The 24,520-nt window shown below is 44.0% G+C and overlaps 3 protein-coding genes across 4 annotated transcripts; 1 reads left to right on the top strand and 2 right to left on the bottom strand.

Moving 5' to 3' along the window:
- The first annotated feature begins 2,721 nt into the window (after window positions 1–2,721).
- On the top strand, window positions 2,722–5,652 carry LOC100843727. Its single transcript, XM_003560632.4, has 2 exons — window positions 2,722–3,199; window positions 5,310–5,652. The coding sequence occupies exon 1, from the start codon at window positions 2,849–2,851 to the stop codon at window positions 3,194–3,196; it is 348 nt and encodes a 115-aa protein (XP_003560680.1). The 5' UTR covers window positions 2,722–2,848; the 3' UTR covers window positions 3,197–3,199; window positions 5,310–5,652.
- A 241-nt stretch (window positions 5,653–5,893) lies between these two features.
- LOC100829991 (protein trichome birefringence-like 24) lies at window positions 5,894–10,213 on the bottom strand. Its single transcript, XM_003563742.4, has 3 exons — window positions 9,764–10,213; window positions 8,336–8,619; window positions 5,894–7,104 (listed from the first exon to the last, which is right to left on the bottom strand). Exons 1-3 carry the CDS (start codon window positions 10,014–10,016, stop codon window positions 6,301–6,303), a joined length of 1,341 nt encoding a protein of 446 aa, XP_003563790.2. The 5' UTR covers window positions 10,017–10,213; the 3' UTR covers window positions 5,894–6,300.
- Window positions 10,214–17,716: 7,503 nt separating this feature from the next.
- Window positions 17,717–23,802, bottom strand: LOC100829681. 2 transcript variants are annotated; one of them, XM_003563741.4, is made up of 5 exons: window positions 23,181–23,802; window positions 20,053–21,997; window positions 19,796–19,856; window positions 19,493–19,716; window positions 17,717–18,143 (listed from the first exon to the last, which is right to left on the bottom strand). In XM_003563741.4, the coding sequence occupies exons 1-5, from the start codon at window positions 23,320–23,322 to the stop codon at window positions 18,044–18,046; spliced, it is 2,472 nt and encodes an 823-aa protein (XP_003563789.1). In that variant the 5' UTR covers window positions 23,323–23,802; the 3' UTR covers window positions 17,717–18,043. The 2 variants fall into 2 exon arrangements, with proteins under 2 accessions (XP_003563789.1, XP_024313549.1); XM_024457781.1 differs by lacking the exon at window positions 23,181–23,802 and adding an exon at window positions 22,724–23,069.
- Between the last annotated feature and the right edge of the window lie 718 nt (window positions 23,803–24,520).

Below are 24,520 nucleotides of genomic sequence, written 5' to 3'. Positions count from 1 at the left end.
AAGCATAGTAGTAGAGTTAAGACCATGAGCTTTATTGTACTCACGAAGAGAGATCTCGAGCTCTTATCGAGCGCGAGACACGTCGACAGCTTCCTACAGCAGGTTTTGGCGCTCAATTCCAGCTCAGCCTGGAGCTAGTCCGAGTTGGCGTTTGGAGCCACAGGTGCCGTCAGCCTCTCGATGGTGGCCTGAAGCGGAGTCGGCTTTGCCGGCACAGCGGAAGTGCTGGCCTGACCGCCAATGTTCTCGAACCTCTCCAGTGGGGGTCGTGCTGTTCTGTCGGACTTGCTCGGGACACCGGCGCTTTCAGCTGCACCTTTGCCTGCATCGCCACCTTGAGCCGTCATCATGACCTCCACGCAGCTAACGGGACAGTCGCTATGCCTGCCGCGAGCCACGCAGACGGTGGGGAGATCCTCGGCTATCACCACATGCTCAAGATACCTGCAAGCAGCGTTAATGGCGACGCAAACCTCGTGCATGCCGAAGTTGATGAACCGGCCTGCACAGGGAAGTGGCGCATTGTTGAAGCAGTCTGCGTTGTTGTCTCGATGAAGCACAGAGAGCCGAATCTCTGAACCAAACCGGAGACCACGCGCTCTCCGGTGACGAGGATGCTTCCCGTCCGGATGAAGACTCCAGCCAACACCGCTGCTGGCCCCACGGTAGGCGCCAACTATCGTGGTGGTGTCACGGCAGATGCTATAGGATGGCTTAACTTGGGGCCGATGGACGATGGAGGATCCGGAGGAGGGATGGCGTAGCGTAACTACGCACAACACAGAGAAGACACGGTGTTTATTCAGGTTCGGAGCCCTCTTGTAGAGGTAAAACTCCTACTCCTGCTTAGCTTGTATTACCCGAGATATCGGAGAGGCACAATGGTACTCCTTGAGCTGTATTCAGAGGAAGAAGGAGGAGAAGGAGGAGGAGAAGAAGAAGAAGAAAAACTGCTAGTACTCAATGGAGCAACCCCTCTCACAGGAGGGGTGAAGCCTCTATTTATAGGCTAAGAATGTTACACTGACAAGTGGGGCAAGGGGAAACTCTAACAACTCCCGGACCCGCCGAGTCTGCCCGTGGTCCCCTCCGGATTGTCCGGGAGGGGACAATGCTGCTTTGTGCTTTTCATACTGTGAAACGGCACGCACTGTAGCCATGCTCCGGCTCTCGTCACTGTTCTTCTACGGCGCGTCACTGTGCAGTCATCTGACACGACGACATGAGCAACGACTGCTTTTCCGTCATCAAAAGAGCGTAGCTTTACTTTACTCCGTGCGATCAGGATAAGACCGTTGGCATATCCCGTCTGCAGTTGAAATAAGGTAGCTCGTGACTGTCAGAAAGTCGGCTTATTAGTGCCGGCCTATTTATTTATGCCGGCCTTGTTCTGTTTAATAGGTCAATATGTGTCGTCATGGCTCCGCCCGGGTCATCCCCAAACACACACCGACAATCTGGCCTCCTGCTCGATTTGATACCCCAAGCCACGGGTGCAGGCAGAGCAAGGCTGTAGCCATGACACGGGAGCAAGGTGACCGTCTCCATCGCTAATTGCCACGGGTGCAGGGCCGCCGCTCCTGCTCTTCAATGGCGTGGTCTCCTGCTCGATTTGACAACACCATGCCACTGGATTTGGCTTGAGTTTAATTGGGATTTTGCTTTTGGCGTGAGTTCAACCGTGATGGAGCTATTGGATTTGGCTTGAGTTCAATTGAAATTTTGCTTTTGGCTTCTAATCTGAGAGAAAGAGAGAGGTCGTGATGAGGGAGAGCCGGAGAGCATAAAAGGAAAGAAAATATTTGGGGAGAGATCTGGGGGACACCGTTGGGTGATGGATGCTCTCCCGAACGGACAAAAACAGAACATTTGAAGACAAAATTTGAAAATCCCATTGAAAATGTTCTAAGGTTGTTTATAGCATTATACTTATTCTCGTAACCCGTTTGTTCTGCTTATTTTTATCTATTTTATTGCTTGTGTGACCCCTTTTTCTTTCCTCGTATGCATTTTTCTTGAGAAAATTAGTACGAGTACTACTTGAGTTGAGCTGTTGAGCAATCGCGACTTCACGAGGTGAGCCTGGCACTGTATATCTTTAACTTGACAATATTAAATCTTTCTTACAATATACTTTTATAATGTCTTACTGTTTGTTTAAATCAACGTATATTTAAACAAAATGGTGGTCAAAATATCACATTTGAGATGATGCCAATGATTTGAATGGCATACTTTAAGAAAATGTTAAAATTCCGTAGCAAAACACCAACGAAAATAATACTCTGTTTTTTATATTCCGTAGCAGCGCACGGACATCTTACTTTGCTACTTTAGTTAGTAAAGAAAAAGAAAAAAGACACAAGCCGTCCTGCCCCGTTGAGACCATCCTGCCCCGCTAGGAATTTTTTGCGGCAGTGGCCCCCTCACCAACGTTTTCGTCAAAAATGACCCCCTTCAAAAACTATTGACAAAACTAGCCTGGCAGAAAGCACAGAAAGCGACACGTGACTTTTCTGTCAATGGCATTGGTGGAATGCACTGTAACTGAAAAGCTCTTTCATGCCCCTTCCCCCAATGCCATTGGCGACCTTTCCTCTATTGGCATTGGTGAAAAAGCCACGTGTCGCTTTACGGGCTTTCCGCCGGACCATTTTTGACATTCCGTTCATAAAGGTGCTATTTCTGTCAAAATACTTCCACGAGGAGGCCAGTCTAGCAAAAGAAAAAAAAAATCCCCCGCTAGATCTTGTCCGACGCCGAGCACCGCAAACCGCTGGCAAGCGCTGAGCTCTGAGCTCAAGCCACGGGCCCCCAAAAGAACAGAAAGACCCCTCTTCATTTTCGAATGGCGAGCCAAGAGAAGCCCACCACGCCGTCGCCATCGTCTCCGCCGCCGCCCCAATCACTGGCGCCCGAGGAAGCCGGCCGCATCCGCGGGTTCGGCGGGGGCGCGGCGGGCGGCGGGTACCCTAACCCTCCCGACGCGACGGTGCCCGACGCCGCTACGCTGCGGGAGCAGTGGAGGTTCGCAGTGCGGCAGTACAGCCGGTGGTACTCCCACGCCTGGGGCACCGCCATCCTTGCTGGTGCCGCCTTCTTCGCCTTGGGCTGGCTCGTGAAGGGCTCCAACCCCCTCCCGTCCCGCGGCGAGCCCCGCGCCCCCAACGATGACAACGCGAACGAGAAGAAGTGACTGGTGAGATCGCGTGATCCTTGCTTGTTTGAGTTATGGATTTGTTTGAAGGAGAGTTCGAGCTCCTAACTGTTGGTACATGTGTGAAATATATGACGTTCGGTCGTCGACGGTGGAATTAGTTTTAGATAAGATTTGACTTGTAAAATAGTGGATTTGAGCAGAGTTTGGGGGTTATGATGCGTAAAATATAAGAGTAGGGTGCTAGATCTTGCCTAATAGTGTGATTACCTTTTCCTTTTTGGAAGAACTCCATTCTTTCTCCAGAACTAATTGCATAAGCTAAGATTTTGATGAGCTTTCTTGGGCAAAGGAGTGTAGGCCTGTTCTCCAAGTCTGTTGCTTAAATGTCGTCTCTGACAGAAAAATTAGATTGAAAAGAAAGAAATGATTCATCATTGAGGCATTTATTAGTTATTGAACAACATAGCGTAGACAGATATAGGAAATCTGGACTGCCTCCATCATTTAAATTTTTGTTCTTCCACCATATTTATATAGGACATGTGAAATTGTATTCTGAAATCAAGTACTCCCTCCGATCCAAATTAAGTACATGCGTATGTTGTAGACAAAGCTGCGACAATTCATTTGGATAGGAGGAAGTAGTTAATTTAATAGATTGATTTAATTATAGATATTGTTCCGTTGTATTACGTTATGGAGGAAATGAGGATTGGAAAGACCCTCACTACGGTCTTGGAGTGTTCGGTGAGTACACTTTGGATCTGTTCTTACTTGCTAGTATTCAATAGGCCATCAATAACTTGGGAGTCTTGGACACAGTTGCTTCACGTAATTAAATAAAATCAATTGAAGACCCAATTAAGTTGATCATCCGAAAGATTCAAAGATGAAATGGAACATTAAATCCTGGTTGTGTCTTTGAGGTTTGGATGGGTTAGGATAGTCAAAGCACTGGTGTTCGATGGTTCTTTCTGACCTCTTGGTTATTTACCTCGTTAAGACTTTGTCTAGATTCTAGAATGTTTGTGAATTATATTGCCAGGGTGGACTTTAGTTTTTTTACTCCGTACTAAAGAATTAGCAAGAAATGAGCAGAATTTTGAATATGAACCTTGTTTTGATCTCTAGGAATTTAGAAGAATCATACTGTTGTGGCAGAAAAAGATAGAAGTATTTAGTTGCTGGATGCAGATTGTGCACATGGTTGTACCCACAGTCAGTTGGATTAGTTTTTTGTTTCATAAGGACTAAAGGAAAGTAACAGTATTTTAATTTTTGAAGGAAGGTGGACGTAGTTTTTATGTCCTATTTGTTCATTTTGTCCACAAGTACTTGTGTACGTGGTAGGTTTTTTAAGAAATACGTGGTATTTCTCTGTTCTCAAGCATTAGTGTGTCACTAATCACACACAGTATTATCTTTCATCTTTCCAGATGACATTTTTTGGAAAGATGAGAGAGGATACTGTGTGTGATTAGTGACACACTAATGCTTGAGAACAGGGAAATACACCATGGTGTTAAAAAATGCTACTCCCTCCGATCCATAATAAGTGTCGCTAATTTAGCACAACTTTGTATTAATCAGTGACACTTATTATGATCGGAGGGAGTACGAGATAATAGCTATTGAAAATAGAAAAAAAAAACTAGGTTTGCCTTTTGCTAAAACAAATCCTGATGTATTCCTTAGTTTTTTACTGATAAAAAAATAGTAATCCACCTCAAAATGTCTAATTTGAGTCTAACTAAAGTCTGCTCTCTGCTGAATTTACAATTTTATAGATCTTTGAATAGAGTATTAAAAACTGTGCAGGTCCTCCTGAGGGATGTGCGTGACAGTATTTCGATTTCCTTTTATGAAACCTTTTATTTTGCAGTTTTAATCAGAACTCTGTACGAACCTGGTTTCATTATCATAATGGGACTGGGAGGCCTCAGGCCTCCTGTTGGCTGTTACTCTAAAAAAAGTATTGAAAACTGTGATGGCATGACTATCAATGTATTCTTTGTAAGCTGACACATCTGTAAACAATGTGATTTCGTGAACTGCAATTGCCTTGCAGGCTTGCAGCTCGGTGACATCTTAGCATTCTCTTATAACCATATCATCTCATTGAGGTGTCATTGATAAATGTACTTTGCAGGCAATCCTTTCCCCAGACTTGTGCAAAAGCTAGACCACCAAGCTGGAAGCGAAATCCTGACCAGTGTTGTATATTTCCTTGGTCTAGAAAATAATGGAACATGTCTTTACCGTCAAGTGAAGCTTTGGCATATCTTGTAAATACGTATGAGATGTTGCTGAATTCATATAAATGAGTGGTTTGACAAATCATCGTTTTCAGGATTTTCTGTATCTTGTATATATTACTTGGTTAGGATTAACTGTTGTCTTGACGAAGTGCAGCATCTATGTTCGGTGACTCCTGTTCCGTTGCTTTGGTAGTGGAACCCGGCCGATAAAAAGGTCGTATGGAAGAAAAAATCTATGTTCGGTGAAACATTGTTCGTGACGAAGTGCAAGATTTCTGACAGAAGCCATCAAGCTTGTTTGAGCTAGTTTTATGCGTATCTGCATAAGCAATGGGTGTGCTGATAAAGCACAAGATATGTTACAGTTGTATCCAGCTTGGCAGCTTGCCCAAAGACTAGTGGTCTGAAGCTAGTGAAATTAACCACTATTCAAACTCCACACAGCAGTCGTATGATAACTTGACATGGAAAAAGATTTGTTCCAATTTTACATTCTTTGCTTTTAGAAGCAACTGAGGTGTAAAATCTGTTGCATCATTTATGTAAAACACCAGCCTTTTCAAACCGAAGCACATGCTAAGTAACACGAGCACCTGGCATTGCCTCAAAAGAGTAATTCTGCTAGAACTGTTGACATGATCCCTTTCACAAGTTACAACACAACCCTGGGAAAAATTCATTTCCGAAGGACGGAAGGAGATTGAAGCTCCCTACATCTGCTGGACGTCGTGAACTGATAAACGCATGCCAGCAGGAGGCACTCCATTCTATCCATTACCCAGGAACTTACAAACCCGCCCTTTTATATATAAAAAAAAATAAAAACTTACATTACGGGCGATCTGGTCTGGATCGGCACCATGTCAAAATCAGATGACCTGATCATGCTCGCGGGTGAGGAGGAGGTTTCAAGTCATTTCCCAACATCTGCATGATGATATCGTTCCATGTATCTATTGGTCCAGGCAAGCACCATCCCAGGCAGTCATACTCTATTTTGCCTGTACTGCCCTTCCCAAAAGGATCATATGCTCTGTAAGGCCCGGCATGCCCATCAGGCCTTAGCAGCGAGAGCTCAAATGTGTCGAGCAGCTTCAGACGACCAGCATTGCTAGCCCCATCATCTGCCACCGCCTTGGCAAACTCCGCTCTCTCGATCCTCCACATAAAATTGTCCATTGCTCTATCACCGCTCTGCCGTGGTTTGAATGGTACCGTTCTGTTGCAAGTCCCACCACTGGACCATTCACCGTTCTCAAAATGTGATGGCGACCATGTCCTATAGAAGACCACTGGTTTGTGAGGTGATTTCGTTATGAACTGGAAAGTATCCCTGAGAGCCCTGCGAAAGGAGTCCCCGGTAGTTATCTCCCTCAGGTTCTTATCCTGGCAATAGTGGCAGCCAATTGCACTTCCATTTTCCAGGTAGACCGCGATTTTGAAGAACCATTGCCCTGTTGATATCACAACATAGTCAAAGCTGTCCCATTGACTCATCCAATTTGTGTCAAGATTGCCAAAATGCAGTTGGGGCGCAGCAGACGACACTCCATTATCATCCTCGAATATATCAGCCTTGATCAGAAATGGTGCCCAGACAAGCGAGAGCGTGAAATTGTGCGAAGGGAAGTGCCATCTCCGGGATTTGTAAGTTCTATCATGGTAGACCTCAGTGGGAACTTCGACCTGAATTAGGTGACAGCATGATTTACTTGTCAAATAATTTTTATTTCTAATAAATCCTATTTTGTACAAAATTCAAGAAATCATGACAGATAGCATCTGCATACAGAGACACACAAATCTGAGGTGTGAAAGGGCAAGACGGATTAGAAACTAGAGTTCGTATTATTAGGTACTCCCTCCATCCAACAAAAGATGTCTCAAGTTTGTCAAAATTTAGATGAATCTAGACATGACTTAGTGTATAGATGCATTCAAATTTAGTCAAAGTTGAGACATCCTTTGTTGTACGGAGGGAGTATTAAAATAACACATTGACAGCTCATCCACCATCCTCGGTACGAACATAATCCATCGATTATTCTCCAGCATAAACAATTATGTAATACTACTAAATACGAAGCTCAAATGTCTCATTGCAGGGTGATAATTACCAATCTGCAAGGCCCGCTAGAGTTTCAGTGACAAATGCAAAGAGGGGGATTGGACACCGTTAAGGATATTAGTACATTACTCTTGGGCATTTTGTATCCTGCTCATCCAGCTTGGTATAACTAGTCATGCATACCAACTGCTAACAAAAATTGAGCTAAATATAAATTTGCAACAAGAAAAAACATCCGTCCTGTGATTCCTGCTAAAGTACTATGCATAATAAAGTATGTCACTTGGAAAAGTGAGGAACATAATACAACTTAGAAGATGGCAGGGGGCAAAATCAACCAGACTGATTTCCTCAAGCAGGAACACAGCATGACTTGAGTTTACAGCAACATAGACATCTTTATGCTAACTAGGAACTATGTATGAAGCATTCTTAACAATGGATACGATGTACTAGACTTCTATTATAGAGCCTAGAGAAAAAAACAAACAGTAGTACACTTTGGCACCCATACGGTATATTTTGTAGTAACAGAAAAAAGATCAGATCCCATAGATAGATAAAATTCACATGCACAAACAATCAAACTAAATGAAATGTGCCATACTAAATTATTGATGGTAATCAACAACATTCACGCTAACGCATATTTTAGGGCTATAGAAAACGGAGCCACTTACTCCTTTCGGCTAAACTGAAGTATATATAAGCTACACACGAACAGTGGTAAACAAATGTATTATGGTGTAATTATTAAAGTTTTCATAACATGTATGGTTTTTCAAGTAAAGATGCATAATACTTATAATTATTCACATAATTAACACCCTTAAAAAGTTCAAGGAGGACCTTAGAAAGAAGGCAAAGCAATGACTGGACGTGATTGCGGAGGAGCAAATCGCCAACTAGTGCCCAATGTTTGCCCCGCATGCCCTCCAAAAACGTCTTGCCGTCAAACGGCACTATGTCACAACCATATGGCTTCCATCTCCAGTAAAGATAACCATCATCAGGCCTTCCATTTGTCATACAGTTCTGTGGAATCTCAATGAATCGGCAGCTTGCATTATTATAAGCTGGGCCAGATGAATCGGGAACCCATTCCCCATGGAAAAGATCACACCTTCCCACACCTGTTATGAAAAGAAAAGAGAGGAACATCATTGCCAGCTCTGTCAATAAATAGTTTCCTCCAGGTGTAACAGTTTACTCGAAGTTGGAGAGATCTCCATTGCACAACAAGACATGTGTGAATTTGCTGAGCCTAAAGGCACCCGTTTCTCATGATCAGATGATGTGCCGCAATTCTGTAATTTTGTCTTTCTGTTTACTCTAAACCCTATACCTCCAACCTCTAGCGGCTCTGTTTTCAGTGGTTTTAGATTCTTTATAACCATCTTTGCAAAAACAAAGTGTAGTGTCATTTTTGCAGTGCTGCCATTTTGCAAATCAAGGAACTGCTAGCTTTTAGTAGTACCTTTAATACCACCGTGACATGCTCTGAGGGCAACACCAACAGTTAAAGAGGATCTAACCGCATTGTTTGTTTCACCAAACAAATGATTAATGGGAGGGATCGATCAGAGTCTTCCAACAGCAGGCATTTTGTGCAGGTAGAAATGGCACAGCTCAAGATGCAGAACAAGAATCGAGGGTCAAACACAAAACAAAATAATGAGCTCAAGAAACGAGATGAGATCCACACAGCGCTCAGGACACTAAAATATATTTAGAAGTTTTCTGAACAGCATAGAGCAAAACTCTGTGTTGGGAATTAATGTAGATCATTTTACCAAAGAAAATCATGTACTTTTCACATCCTCTACCTTTTTTTTATCTAATCCAGAACACAAATACTCAATGTGACGTTCATAAATACTCCCTCCATCCCAAAATAAGTGTCGCAATTTTTTTTTCAAAATGAGCAAATCTACACAATGAAACATGTCTATCTAGACAAAATTGCGCCACTTTTGGGACAGAGGGAGTACAATATTTCAGTTCATTCCCACAAGAAAGCAAATATCCCCCTACTGTCCAGCTTCAATCAATGGATGATTTTCACTAACCCACTAAAGGCATGATTTTTCATGTTGCAAATCCCAGTTAATTTGATTAATATAAATGCCAAACCCAAAACTTAGCTTGTACTGGTACCAGTGCTAATACCACATTCAAAGCCTGAGCTGGCGTTCCATGTGTGAGTAAAGAACAAAAATAGAAGGAAAATAAAAATCGAAATAGCAAAGAACAAGGGACATTCCAAGAACCACTCACCCTTGGGAGATATCTCGCCGTCAGCATCCCGCGCAGGCGCCGGCGCCGTCACGGCAAGCGCCGCGGCCTCCTCCGGCGAGGCGGTGGGCGGCAGATGATAGGAGGCTGAGTGGTCAGCGAGCAGCCGCAGCGCGAGGCCAGCGAGGAGCACGGACAGCAGCAGCTTCAGAGCCATCCTCCCGCCCGCCACCTTCCTCTGCGCCGCCGGCACCGGCGCCGGCTCCGCCCACTCCGTCCCCATCCCCATCCCCATCCCTCCGGATTCTCCCCGACAACACCGACACTCGCACGCGCGCGCTCTCGAGTGCAGCAGAGTACAGTTGCGTTGCGTCGGTGGTTGGTGGGCAGGAAGTAGAAACTCAGCCCTTGATACCGCACGGAATCGCGCGTGAGTTTGTTATTGCGGCCTTGTTAAAGGCGAGGAAGAAGACGGAGGCAAACGAAGGGAAAAGGTCCCACTCCCATGCCGGTGTTCAGGTGTCGGCAATAGACTGTTGGCTTTCACTTTTGCAGAAACAACCTCGTTTCATATTTGTGAGAACCACCTCCTGTTTTCACCGGTGGTTGTTTGTAAATGCTCTATTTTATATATTTTTCCCATTTTTATCCATGCGATTTACTCACTCCCTTCCAAAATATAATGCGAACAAACTCCTCCGTTACATTGACTAGTTAAGTGTCCGTGCGTTGCAATGGAATAAAAAATTGATACATGTGAGACTTAAGTACACGTCCATAATGTCGAAGATATGTTTCTCAACATTGTTTTCTCGACAGATTAAGTCTTGCAAAGGGCGCTATCTACGTCCGATTATGATGCGGTGCCGCTAGGAGCAATGTTCAATTGTTCAGAGAAGCCAAGTATATTCTCCATATGTCCTTCGTGTATTCTTCGGTCGTGTTTTGTCCTCAGCTGGCTCATGCTTTAGCCGTTTTGGGATCTTGTTTATTGTTCTTAGTTCAAGAACCGTGGTTGTTTAAAAAAAATTGGATTGCATTCAAATAACAGACCTCAGCCTCAACTGTCCAAATTCTATTCATGCAATATACGAGGAAGGAAAATCAGAACAAAGCCACACAAAGGTGTAGCCAATGGCCTAATGCAGTAGCAGAACTAAAAAAGGAGGGACATTGGTGAACAATAGATGGGTTAGAGAAAAGCTAAAGATACATAAAAAGCATTCTCTCTTTGCAATGGCACAACAAATAAAATGATAAATTCTAAAACATGTATCAAAACATTCTCTCTTTGGTCTTCTTCGACAACCACTAAACATCCCTTAATTAATTTTCTTCCTAAGATTTTGTTTCTATACTCTACTTTCTCAAAAGACAATGATACATTTCCTTCTTAAAATTATATAGCATCACCCGATCAAAAATAATATTGGGACTAAATAGCTTCACTCCTTTTAGTTCTCTCCACTACCTCACTTCACACATAAAAAAAAAGTTAGAAGCAGCACATATTTAAAAAAAGAACTATGAGAAAATAAGACATGAATGAATGAGAGGGCATCATGTTCCAAAATAAATTTTACATACAATATTTTAAGTCTATGCATACATCCATGTCTTGCCTGAAGAGTATGTCTTCTAATTCTATTTTACCTCGACGTCAGATTATTCCAAAACACGTGAGGCGGGACAAAAAGACCAGGAGAAAATGCATGCATTACAAAAAAGTGGACGGAGGGAGGGAGTTTAAGATTTAGACATGACTAGTGTATAGATGCATTCAAATTTAGTCAAAGTTGAGACATGCTTTGTTGGACGGAGTGAGTATAAGATTTATTATACAACTGACTAATCAGACAAATAATTTGTACCTACGAAATCCCTAGTTACTGTCAAAGAAGAGGGATGCCATCGCACTGGAAGCGGACTGGCTGGTGGAGGTGGACTCGCTCGAAGTCCCTCCATTAGCGGTGACCGGCGGGGGCAGGGGCAGCAGGCGGAGGCCGCCACTGCCGCCGGCTCGATAAGGAGGGCAGGGATTGGGGCGGCGGAGGCGGCTGGATGAGGAGGAGGGCGGGGGCGGGGGCAGCGGGCGGAGGCCGGAGGCACTCTCCTCAGGCATCCATCCTCTGCGGCGGGAACTGGCGTAGGAGGCGCTGCGTCCCACGGCGGCGTTCGTGGGGACCGGCAGCGCCGCACCCCAGGGCGGCAGCAACGCGCAGGGCGGGGAGGAGCAGGTGGCACGCGGGCATTGGGCTGGGTGAGACGCGAGAAAAGAAAAGAGGAGAAAAACGAATGGAATCGGCAGTACGGGCGGTGGCACGAACCTATAATTTCTCTGAAGTTGACGTACGATGGACTAACGTAACTGTGAATTAAAGAGTAGTAAAGATACTAGCAAAAGACCTGTGCGTTGCTACGGAATAATGAGAAATGTATTAAGATACAAATTTTAAAGTTTGACGTTTCGTGATCACACATGCCTAGAACGATTATCATGTGTCTACCTACCGTGAGGCTATGCTCTGGTAACTGTCCACCCCATCTCTCTAACTCTCTCCCTCTGGCCCATCTCCTGGCCGAGCGCTGCGCACCCTAGCATGAGACTTCTCTTCTTCTTCCTCCTGGCATACAACCAGGAACAGAGAAGGCACACAGACGCAGGTGCAGCCATGGAGCCATGGGTTTTAATCCCACCAAATCGGTCGTTTCTCTCATAATTAAAACTGGAAAATTAACCTCCACTGATTGACGAACCGATCCTGCCCATAAATTCTTCTTTTGCCATCCTCTTGATCTTCCTTTGAAAACTGCTGCCATTAATCCGGCAAGACCGCTCTCGCCCCTTACCGTTTTGGGATCTAGGAGAGGAGGTTGGTTTGGTGATGGATGCATTTTGGGATCGTGGAGGGGAGGTTGGTTTGGAGATGGATGCAGTCTGATCCAGGAGGGGGGGAGGAGGTGCATCACGTGTGCATAGGTGGGGGACTGTTTTTTCTGATCTAGAAGAAAGAACGGGGCTGAACGAGCTCGTTGAGGTAAACAAAGACGGGAGGATAGAGGACAACGAGCGACATGAGTGCGGTGCCCCGAAGGAGAGACGCCGGTCGGCGGGCGGAGGTGACGCAAGAACAGGCCGACGAGGGGCGATGCGGCGAGAGCTCGGTCTAGTGGCAGACGTGGGAGATGAGACAGCGGCGGAGACGATGAGGAGGTGGCGGGGCGAAGGAAGAGGGAGATGAGGCGGTGGGCGGGGGACGCAAGTCGGGGAAGGGTGCCATGCACACCAACAGGAGGCTTGTAGGGTCGATGTCGGTCAGGATTTTTGTTCGGGCTGATTTTTGGTCATGCGCGGTGGCATATCCGTAATTTTTGTGAACTGACGTACGGCGACGACGCTCGGACCATCACCACCAACTCCAATTTAATATATTGGTACAGATTACGTGAATTTGTTGTAGAAATGATATCATTGGTAATTCTGTCAAGTATAAATCTGGTGGCATAATTTTGTAGCACATAAGCCACATATAATATCATTAGTCCAAGTTGGATCTTGGATTGCATGTACCCTTGTATTATGAAATCGAGAGATTACCTAAATTTAAGGTTTTAGCCTGCATTATTTTCTTTCTTTGCAAGCAAGAGTTGGAACTTTGACATTCAATCATCGGCGGAGCTACATTCAGATCAGACCTATTAAGGGTATGTTTGGATTGAGCCTACTCTACCAAAAATTTAGCTAGACAAACAATTGGTTATGCTTTTGCTAAAACATGAGTTGGCCAACTTTAGACAAAAAAAAAATAGAATTAGAGTAAATTGGCTTGCCAAATACTCCTTTTGATTCTAAATTATTGTTGTTGTTTTAGTTTAATTCAAATATGAAGTAAGACAACAACAAGAATTTAGAATCGGAGGGAGGAGTTGGAGACCATCCAAACAACTACCAGATTTTAGTCAATGACCAAAAAAATGGTATGGTGCATTTTGGCACCAAACAAGACACACCCTTCGACTTTATGAAGGATTTAGCTCATTTGTCTACCCTCTCTTTTTGGAGAAGTTTTTTGTTTTCAGGTTGGTCCAAAACCATGTAATTTTCACCCTTCCAGCCCATTTGGTCCTAAAAATTATTGGGAAAAACTCTACCACTACATTGCATTCAGTATGAAATGAGTGAGAAGGAATTGCTTAGTTAATTTATTTAATACCCACTCCGATCCAACATAAGCGTCACAGTTTTGAACTAAGTTTAAATTAAATGTAGCTCAAACAGGGACACTTATTTTGGATCAGGAATAGTATTTTATAAAGTGGTGGAGTTATACTTTCTCCTGGACGAAAGGCAACCCATGGTTTGAAATTGCCCGATCCAAGAGCCCCAAAACTCATCCTCCGAGACTATCGTATTCCGTGACTATTTATTGTCTATCATCTTAATCTAGGTATACTTTGCTTGCTGCTCGCGTACCGTTGTCCATCTCGAGCCATCCTGGCTAGATGTGATTGTGAATCCTGCAAAAGGAAGAAGGCAATATCGAGTCATCGCAAGCCGTGGCCCACACCATCCGGTCGTTTAGTACTTACCTTTGTTCTTGAGATGACGAAATGAATCGTGATCTCATTTATTTGCAAGTGATTATTTTGGGGAACACGTACAACACACGTGTTCACATATCCCTATGAATGCACACAAGTCCATCTACCCATATGAGCATCTCCCTCGCTGTTGACGGTACGTCACCACTGAAATAATAGCACATTAACGTGCACACGCCCATCTACCCATATGAGCATCTCCCTCGCTGTTGACGGTACGTCACCACTGAAATAATAGCACCGGTTAAATCCTGAAATAATTCAGGGAAATGTGACACTCACGTCAAGACTGAGACTTGAACCTGGGGGGCTGGTTCCACCACAAGAAACCAGACCACCTGAGTTAGGCTCAGTTCACTGCAAGTGATTATGATTGATGGTTGTACATGCCAACTAGAATTGCCAAGTATAGAAGTCTAGTAGTGTAGTTGACCGGTGTTGAAGGTCCCACGTGGCACCGACAGTTTAAAGGCAAGCAACGAGAAGTTCAGTGGCTAAGTGAGATCTATACGTGCCCGGATTTTAGAATGATCCCAATATATCTGTAAGTTGCTACCATAGATACTAAATTCTTGTCGTTGTTTTAGTACAAATTTAAACTAAAACAACGACGACAATTTAGAATCGGAAGAATAACTTGTTGCATTTTTTGTTTCCGACATACTAAGTAGATTATCATAAGTTTTTTAATAGATGTTTACAAGGGTTAGTTTATACGCTACCCGCAAAGAAAAAGTTTCTACACATATATTAGTTGCAACTTTTAGACTTTTTGATAGTTAAAAGCATGCATTTTGCTTATTTGTTGAAAGTTGAGTTCATATGGACCAGCATCGTTCTAGCATTTTCTTGTTTGTTAGGACCTCTTTGATTCACGGCATTATGATAACGTAAAAATATAGAAAAAAATGCAAATCGGAACTAGGAGTCTAACAACTATATTAAGAAATAAACCCAAGTACACGCCACCAACAAATTTGTACCTCCTCAGAGGTACCATGGCACTCCCTTATATTAAATTTTGTTTCACTTTAAAATGTGCCCTGGCAGTTTGATATACTAGTAGACTTCTTCTTTTAAATTATTTGCCAAAAATATTTTTCAATATGAAGTCTGAGCCAAACATTACAAGCATATCTTGCTTTGGTAAAATCATGTGGATTTACGGAGCGGCTCCCTCAGCTCAGCCGATCTTCGCGAAGGTTAGAGAGGAGCTGAGCCATTGGGTTCAGGCTGGACTATTCAAGAGTAGTACTTTCGTTCCGGCCCATGCGGCGTGGAGGTGGATAGATAGCACATAGTCGTTTCTTTGTTTGTCACTTTGTGGCGTTGTATTGCGTTTTCAACGTTGTACTAAGCCTTCTGACTTTTCTTCTTTAACCGATGATGCAACCGCTGGGTTAAATTCTTGAAAAAAAAATAAGCCTACACAGCGATGTGATATGAGTCAATGTTTCTTATAGGGACAAACTGAGATAGTAATCCCTCCATTCCTAAATACTTATCGCTGTTTTGGTGCAAACTAACAGAAACACGAGCCGGGAGAAGGAAAAAACAAACGCACACAGCGGCAACGTGGCATCGCGCCCGTGTTTTGAAACGTCGGGACGCACCGGCCATAGGGAAATTTAGCCATTTTTTAAGATCGACTCCAGAACACTGCAAATTAAAGATTTGATATTCCGAGCGATGATGGAAAGTGGATGGATCGATGTTTTTCTAGCCGAAATCGGCGTATAGAGTGCAGAACGCACATGGCCAAGATGAAGCGTCTCTTTCACTCGGTCGCTCAAGTCACGTGTAGGCCGCTGGTATCGCGGCGATGTCCGCTCCTTGTTTCCCGCACCGTCGCTGTAAAATGAACTTTTCGTCCTGATTTTAAGCTGGTTCGTTGTCCATTGCTCTGTTTTGTTTAACTGAGTTTTAGCATCAGCCTAGTACTAACATGCATGGCACAAAAACTAGTCGTTCCAATAGCCCTATCTTCAGGAAACAAATGTCCGGCCTTTTTGGCTACAGCACCCAGTCTTACGGGTAAACTGGTTTTGTTGGTCTTGGTAATGGGTTCGGTGCTCTTTTCCTCTACAGCAACAGCACATTTCTCGGAGCATTTGAAGCGTCGGTGATCTAATGTGTCTTTTGTAAACGTAAAGAATGGACGTGTTGTTTGGGAATTATAGTTTTTGAAATTTAATCAAAAAGGCATGTAAGCATGTGTATTGAATAGAGGAGCAATCTGAAGTATTTTGTTTTTTCAACAACGACTGAGACGCAATTTGAAAACGAGATACGCATGGTCGTGGCTGGCCCATGCAGGGTGTGTCCGTGTGTTTGTGTTTTGGAATGGTAGATATGAATCTGAACTGCAACTGACATCTTCTTGTGCCAAGTGAAATAGGAGTACGAGCCGAGCCTGAATGCTGACATCGTTGGAAAGGCCCATCCCCCCATGGAAGCAGCAGTACATATAGTGGATAGTGGAGTAGTTCAGTTAGTCCCACCTCGCCTTTTTACCACGGGTCTCCTCACTTTATAAACCCCTCGGAACAGGCATTCGAGCAACGAGCAGAGGGTGATGTGATCTTTGAGTGAGGGGCGCCCGCGTAATGAGCTGCACTGACCGGTGCGCGTCCCATAACCCTAAACCTCCTGCGCTGCCTTGTGAGGTCTAAGCATGCAGGGGTGTGTGCCTGTATGTGGCGCACACCGACCACGTTAAACAGAAGACGTTTAAACCGGTGCTTTGGCCTGTATAACAAACAAGCACCGATGCCCTGCGCGGGCCCAGCCCCTCCATGGAATTGGGCCGGCGGTGGGTTCTCCCGAGAGCCCTATATACATCCCCGGCCCAATAAGTAGCCCTCTCTTATTTTTAATTCATATAGGAGTATACAATGTGACCCAGTCTGAGGACGATAAGAGGCTACGAGCGGCTGGGGGGGGGGGGCGGGGCGGCAGCTTTGCTGCTGGCATCCTGGCATCCGTCCGTGCTCGCGAGGGTAATGCCGAAGTTGTTTTTTTTCGTCAGACCATTGCTGACGTTGTTCGCCTCGGAATATGTACGCTACATGTATGACGTAGTATCTTGAAACAATCATAGCACTCTGTCATAGCATCAGAACAAGAGCTAGCTACAGCTCCAGTGGACCCGATATTGTGCTTGCGTCAGGAGATGAGTAGGCGTATGCGCGCGTGGCCTTCTTCAGTGGATCATAAGATTTTTCCTTGGTCTCACTTGATGAGCAGGCGTATGCGTATGCGTATGCGCATGGGGGGCTTGATTGTGTACATTGCTCTCGCAAAACGTAGAACGCAAACAAAACAATCGACTACTCTCTTTTCAGTCAAAGAAAAAGTTGGGTGCTTGATTGTGTACATTGCTCTCGCAAAACGTAGAACGCAAACAAAACAATCGACTACTCTCTTTTCAGCCAAAGAAAAAGCTGTACGCATCGATTGATGCAGAGGCCGAGATTTTCACTCTTTTTCGAAAGAAAAAAAATCAAAATTACAACACCTCCAAATTGCGGAACATATTACATATTATAGGAGCCAGGAGGCCTCAGATAAAGAACTTAAAAAAGCAGGAGAAAGCACGAGCCTCACAATCTGAAGCAGAAAACGGATTCTGAAAATCTACCCAAGCTGCAAGAGCTTCTTCTTCTAATCATCTCCACAGCTAAATCTCTCTGGTTTCATACGCAGCTACGTGCCGTTGATTTATCCCCGAGCTTCGACACCGCCTGTGATTGTCCTGCGTTGACCCGTCACCATGACTTTTGGGACTCGCATACCAAATCCACGCCTCATTTTCTCAACACTGCAATTTATACCAAAACAAAAATGTTGGAACTTGGAACAGAGATATACACTGCGGCTACCAGAGACTGTTCACTGAAAGATATAGGTGTGGTTCATCGCAGAAAGCAAACACCGATTGAACAGATTTTCTTTTCTGAACATGGAAGTCACGTGCGCATTGATCACCACACATGTTCGTTCAAGAGTTTTGCACAAATTGGCACTGCTATTCAAGTATTTGGTCACATGGTTAGTCAATTAATGTAGCTCTCGATCGAGAGCAGGCTTTCTGAAAGCTATGTTTGTGCATGGTTTTGGATCTGCCAACTGCCAATCATAAGGATCAGACTCTGCTGATCAGAGCTGGCACCTCATAGATTTGACAGAGATGCTGTTGTATATAACTTTGACGCACAGTGACTAGTTTAGTGTCAAGCATCATGTTAAGTTGAAAACTGGTGAGAAACACCTCTTGGTGTGGTGGTAGAGTTGTGGGTTTCCCCTATAGTCTTTCCCTCAAAGGTCCCAAGTTCATGTCCTGCGGCCTACAACGATCGCATGTCTAAGGTCTGTTAGAGTTTAGACGTGAGGGGAAGTGTTAAAATGTTATTGCCCACCTCCTTCCCTAATAGCTTGAGCTTTTCAGTGAATTGTCTAGGTGCATTCAATTCAACATTCTTGAACCATTTTTAGACATCTTTGCAGGATCAAATTCCAAGATGTCATGCCACCACATAACCATGCTTGTGTTTGTCCATCATATATGATGGGTGAACAATTTCCAAAAGAATCATCACAACAAAGGTAAAATCAAAAGAAGATTTGCAAAAGAAGCATCAAGCAATAAGAACTTGGTTGATTATTAACTGGCAAATCTATAATATATCACTAATACTATGACTCAAATTTTGACCATAACTCCAGCAACTCAAGAATTTTTATTTTTTTCTGTGTCCTATGGCAAACAGTATTAAGTACTTCCGTCCGGCATTAAGTGTCGCAACTTTGTCTAGATACACATGTATCTAGACATGTTCTAGTGTATAGATATGTGTATCTAGACAAAGTTGCGACACTTAATACCGGAAGGAGGGAGGACAATGTATTCTATAAGCTTAGGTTCTAATTCATTTAGTATGATTGCTTGGCAATGGATTTGATATGATGCTAAAATTTTCTTCACCAGAAAGAAGATTATCTTTCATTAGAGTTCTAACACTACAGGAAAGAGGTATCACTGCAAGATTACAGTATCGCGGGAACTGCATCACTTGTAGGTGAAACTTACTGAAATGCTTAAGCAACTAAGGGAAATAATCTGAAGTACATTGAATTCATGGAATTAAAAATGATTAACGAGATACTTACGTTGGTGCAAGCTTGCCAAGGCCATAAAGCTCTTCACCAGATGCTTCATCTGTAACTTTCCCTGAATTTTCAACTATATAAGATCTTTCAGGGGAATCAGAGAGTCCTCGAGCGACAAGTAAATCCAAATCCTTCTGGTGGAGTTCTCTACCATTAATATATATGCTGGTGTTTCCACCACCACAGTTCTTAGTCATAGGGTAGTTAAACTCTGGGATGTAAGGCTGCAAGCAAAAGATCCACTTAGAACTTCAAACAACACAATGCAGACAAACGCACAAAATCCACAACAGCTGCTCTTACCGGTATCATGCCAAGGCAGGGCTGCCCAACAACACCCCAGAAGCCAGCACGGTAGTCATACCTAAGTAAAAGAATATTAGAAAAAATTGTGAATATTAAACAAGGGAAAGCGGAATTCTAAGCACATATGCCATTTTTCTTGTAAAAAAAATGGCAAGTAACTAAAGTGTGTCTTTTCTAGGTTAGTGAAGCTGAGCTGCCTGAAATATAAAATTTGTAAGTAAAACCAAATAGAGAATACAGCATTAGGAATTTACCAATAATCACCAGGATATATTGCTCCAGCTAGCTTCTCGGCCTTCCTGACCGAACGATCAGTGATAGGGACACCATTTACAAAAACCCTTGCTCTTCCATTGCGCATTCCACTGTTCATTTTGAAGCTCCTTTTTATTAGATTGGTGAGAAATGAATCACCCACCTTTGTTACCCTAGTGTGGCCAGAATCTTGTGGCACATTTAATATATCTTGTGTGTAATCAGGATCATCAAATTCATTGTCTGACGACTGCATCTCATTTGCTACACATACATCTTTGATTGAGTTCTGCTTGCAACCTTCAGTTAATAGTATAGCCTTTTCATGTTCAGAACGGGTAGATCTGCTTCCTATTCCAGAACCTTCAGATGGTGAGGATCCACAATGATCACTCGGTGTGCGGGAAACCACATTGTGTTCAGCAGGAAGATCCCTGGACTGCGGACTGTCCTCGGAATTAGTTCCTAGAGGGGTACGTTTGCTATTTGATTCACTTAAATTCGAGTGCATTTCTTTTCCCTGAGACTGATGGCTTCCTACAGAAAAACAATATGGTGGAAGCAAGCTCTCATCAGCAGTAGTGCACTCGTTGCCTCTCATATTATCACCGATGCTATTTCGCAGTGCAGGAGATAAGTGTGCACTTGGTGCTAGTTCTGATACATCTAGCCTGGTTCCATCAAGCTTGACTACAATTGTATGTGAGCATGATCCACACCGCAATTTATACTCCTTCATCAACAAGGAACGTTTGTTTGGTAGCTGCAGCACTTCATAGCAGTTGTAGCATATGGTGAAAGGAGCACCACCAGCAATTGGCTCACAAATTTGTGAGGGCTTCTTGCTTACATTGGCTCTCGGGTTATTCCGCTGCAAGGAAGTATTGGCACCTCTTGAATTATATCTTTGCTGACCAAGCAAAGGACCATCCACAGGATAAGCCCCATAACTGTTCAAAAGATACGGTGCCCTCTGATCATTGAAACCAAGAGGAGTTCCCTGTACAGGCAAGAACTCCCGGTGATAGCAATGTGAACAAGAACATGCAGCCTGATGGTAGAAACCTTCATGGTGGCAAGAGAGAAGAGGATCAGGATCATGTTGCCCAAAGAAATAATTATCAAAATTTCTCCATGGGTAAGGACCAGCAGGATAGCTAAAGGTTCTTGCATGTGCAATAGGCTCCACGTATCCATGAAGGTTTTGCTGCGTAGGCAATGGAGCATAAACATGTGGAATGCTAGGACTCCGCACATTCAGGGATGGAGAGTGATGAGAACCCTTACGATGCAATTGAGATGGATCATGCCTCAACTGACTTGACCTTTCATGAGTACTGTATGAACTTGAGGCATCTGCTGCTCTATTGGCTGTAGCACTTGTGTCCGGCCCATTTACCTCGCAGGATTGCTGAACCTGGTCTCTCAACTCATCAAGCATCTTCAACAGCTCAGCCCGATCTTTCTCAAGGCCCCTGACTCTGCTTGGACCGTCCAAGTCAGTATCATTTCCATGCTCCCTGTTGGAACATGTGTATCTAGACTTTAAATGGTGGTCAACAGGGCCTTCTCCTCGGCATGCATTGGGTGGAACACTGTCAATTGGTGACCTTGGAAATATGTCAGGCATACCTCTTACTGTTGTTGGATGCGCAGTTTCTCCATTTTCCCCGTTACGGAAGCGCATGTATTTAGCCTCCCTGACATCATCTCTAATGTTAGTTTTGGCATTTGAGGTGCTTGGTTCTCTTGTATTTCGACTGTTATCACGGCTGTAAACTGATCTACTGTGCAAAGGTGGCATTGTATTGGGTACCGATCTATAATCAGTGGTTGCTCCAGACGTTACTACATATGTCTCTGGCACACTCTCCAGTACTTCCAGGTATTTCACATTTTCATTATCAGAGGTATCCGAAGCTTGGGCTGACTTCTTTTTCTTTGCTGCAAATTTCAGTAGAGAAATGATGTCATCTCCAGAATGCAGATACATACAAGATACTACCACTCAATAATACACATCGATTTGGCATATTATTAAAGAAGGCTTAAAAACACCATGTCATGTTATGAGAATCACATTATGATATTAACAAAGATCTCAGAAGGATGTGCAAAACACGATTACGTCTCCTAAACTAGCACGGTCCAGCCAATGATATTATCTTTGGCTCCCATTGACCCCAAAAGGAACTTAGAAAAGCACAACCGAAGACCAAAATGCAACTAGATCTTAAGCTAATAGCGAAAGACAGGACATACATTGGGTATAAAATCATCATCACATAATTTAGTAAATGTAGGTCAAATTCAACATCTTTTTTTGTTAACCCCATGATATTATAAAATTACCACCTTGTTAAAAAACAAATTTTCCTACAGTGGTCACAAGCGTTTTGTGGTAAGAATTAGTCATGAACTAGCTTTCAGCTTCAGTCTTTTTTACACTAGACTTTTTCCAAGTTTGATTTAGCAAGAAACACCAAAAAAATTGAGACTTAGTCCTCCGAAATCAAACCTCAGGATAGTCGCATGGTTCCTAAAAGAGGTAAGAAAAGATATAAAATTCAGAAATTTGAATGTTGTTCCAAAAGAAAGTAAGAAAAAGAGAGGCTTAATTTGCCTAAAATCGGACGTTTTCTATTCAACGAGGGGGAGTTTAAAACTCACAATAAATCATATAGGTTGAACTTTCTGCAAGGGAAAAAAAATGGAAGACGAATTTGTCTCCAAGAAAGGGAAATATCTCCCCAAATTTGCTGCGAAACATGTGGACTAGTTCTCCAATCAAACTATTCCTCGCCGCAAGTGTCGGTATCACAAAGACAAGCTGACAAAATGCAGGGATTGATTGACTAATAATGTATTTTCAAAGGTATTAATGAATGAATTCCCTAATCCACCTTCTCTCAAGCGAGTGGAAGACAAAAAGGAATATTCAAGGCAGTTCGAAGAAGAAGAACGTCTAGTAGCAAGAATGAAATCGACGAGCAAACGAAAGGAGAAGAAAAAAAAAGCCAAAATTCCAGCATTTTCCCCATGCTTTGGCCAGTGATAAATGAAGACCGCACCGCGGGACAATAAATAGAGCAATCATGCGAAAAGGGAGGAGAGTAAAGGTGCGCACCTTGGAGGGTGGCACCGCATCCGCCGCAGACGTAGACGGAGTACGCGGGCAGCTCCGGCAAGAACTTGTCGCACTTGGGGCACCGCACCACCCTTATTCTCGCCACCGCCGCAGCCGCCTCCGCCGCCTCGACCCCTTCCATTCCAGCCAACCCTCTCACACAAAAAGAACTCCTTCCTCCTCCTTGTCAGGCTCCCAGCCGTCAGAAGCAGCGCCGCGGCATCAGACCAAGGATCTCCAAGGAACACCGGACTTGCACAATCAAACAAACACCCTGAGGGCACAAGCAAAAAAAAACCCGAGAACCGCGTCCCGAGGAACAGCAGACCGAGCAAGTGCAGCAAGCAGCTAACTGAGCCGGGAACGGAGGAAGGCGTCGGAGGGAAGAGGGGCGGGGCGAGAAGAAAGAAATGGCGGGCTGGCTGAGGTGGGAGAGAAAAAGCGTGGGGGGAAGAGAGGAGTGGAGGTCAGGTGGTTGCTGGAATTAAATCGACCCGTCACGAGGGAGCCATCTCCTCTGACTCCAATGCTTGCTTCGGCTTTTCCTGCTCTCCTGCTGGCTCAGCTCAGCTCAGCTGGCTGCTGCTGCTGCGTCTTTCGCGCTCTTCAACGCCGCGCGCACAGTGCTGGCCAGGAAGTTATATAAAGCGAAATTGACATGGTATATAAGTATTTCTGTAAAGAAAAACGGAAAGGATGAGTTGTTCAACTACACGCTACTACCCCTGCCGCTAAATTATGCTTCCCCCATACCCCCGTCGTGCCTCTGCCTTACGTTCTTCTCGCTCCGTGTCGCTGCCTTGGAAGTTTAGATTTTTACTTTTATTTCTAAGATCTTGTCAGGACCTCAGGACTACATCTACGTATACAAATATAGTACTCCTATTAAAGCAGCATGAGATCAACTCAAAGTATCACGCTTTTACATTTTCAACCGGGTCGATCTGCCGATGTAGCGAAGTGAAGTGATAAGCACGCAAGGTGAATAGGTCGCCCGGCGCACCAAATGCCGACTTTGTCCAGTTCCGTTGCCCGGCTTAATAAACAAGAATGTTGATGATCTGGTGCAATTTGAAAGGGTCAGCAGAGTTGCCAAATTACTTCAAATTCCACCGAAGGAGAGTTACTCATCTAGTGCTCCTGTTGATTGTGGTGCCACAGTGTGTTCCAAGCCAGAGTGCACACCCAAAAAACAATTATTGCGTTGACGCAGTCGCAGCGTCACGAAATTTCAAATTCAATTTTCACAGAGAAGTCCAGAAATTAAAAAGAGAGCTTGTGACATTAATAGTGCTCCCTCCGACCGGTATTACTTGTCTCAAATTTGTCCAAATATGGAT

This window comes from Brachypodium distachyon, chromosome 1 (assembly GCF_000005505.3).
Source record: "Brachypodium distachyon strain Bd21 chromosome 1, Brachypodium_distachyon_v3.0, whole genome shotgun sequence".
NCBI classification, from domain to species: Eukaryota; Viridiplantae; Streptophyta; class Magnoliopsida; order Poales; family Poaceae; genus Brachypodium; species Brachypodium distachyon.
The sequence above is the reverse complement of the archived record's forward strand: the minus strand, read 5'-3'. Positions and strand labels throughout refer to the sequence as shown.

What these genes read in the sequence shown, in the direction of transcription:
- LOC100843727 (XM_003560632.4), top strand. Translation starts at nt 2,849, where the DNA reads ATGGCGAGCCAAGAGAAGCCCACCACGCCGTCGCCATCGTCTCCGCCG.
- LOC100829991 (XM_003563742.4), bottom strand. Translation starts at nt 10,016, where the DNA reads ATGGGGATGGGGATGGGGACGGAGTGGGCGGAGCCGGCGCCGGTGCCG. An exon ending in CGGCGAGATATCTCCCAAGG is followed by an intron (nt 8,620 to 9,763) that starts GTGAGTGGTTCT and finishes TTTTCATAACAG; the next exon opens with GTGTGGGAAGGTGTGATCTT. An exon ending in TGCTTTGCCTTCTTTCTAAG is followed by an intron (nt 7,105 to 8,335) that starts GTCCTCCTTGAA and finishes CACCTAATTCAG; the next exon opens with GTCGAAGTTCCCACTGAGGT.
- LOC100829681 (XM_003563741.4), bottom strand. Translation starts at nt 23,322, where the DNA reads ATGGAAGGGGTCGAGGCGGCGGAGGCGGCTGCGGCGGTGGCGAGAATA. An exon ending in ATGCGGTGCCACCCTCCAAG is followed by an intron (nt 21,998 to 23,180) that starts GTGCGCACCTTT and finishes TGAAATTTGCAG; the next exon opens with CAAAGAAAAAGAAGTCAGCC. An exon ending in CTTGGCAAGCTTGCACCAAC is followed by an intron (nt 18,144 to 19,492) that starts GTAAGTATCTCG and finishes TATAAATTGCAG; the next exon opens with TGTTGAGAAAATGAGGCGTG.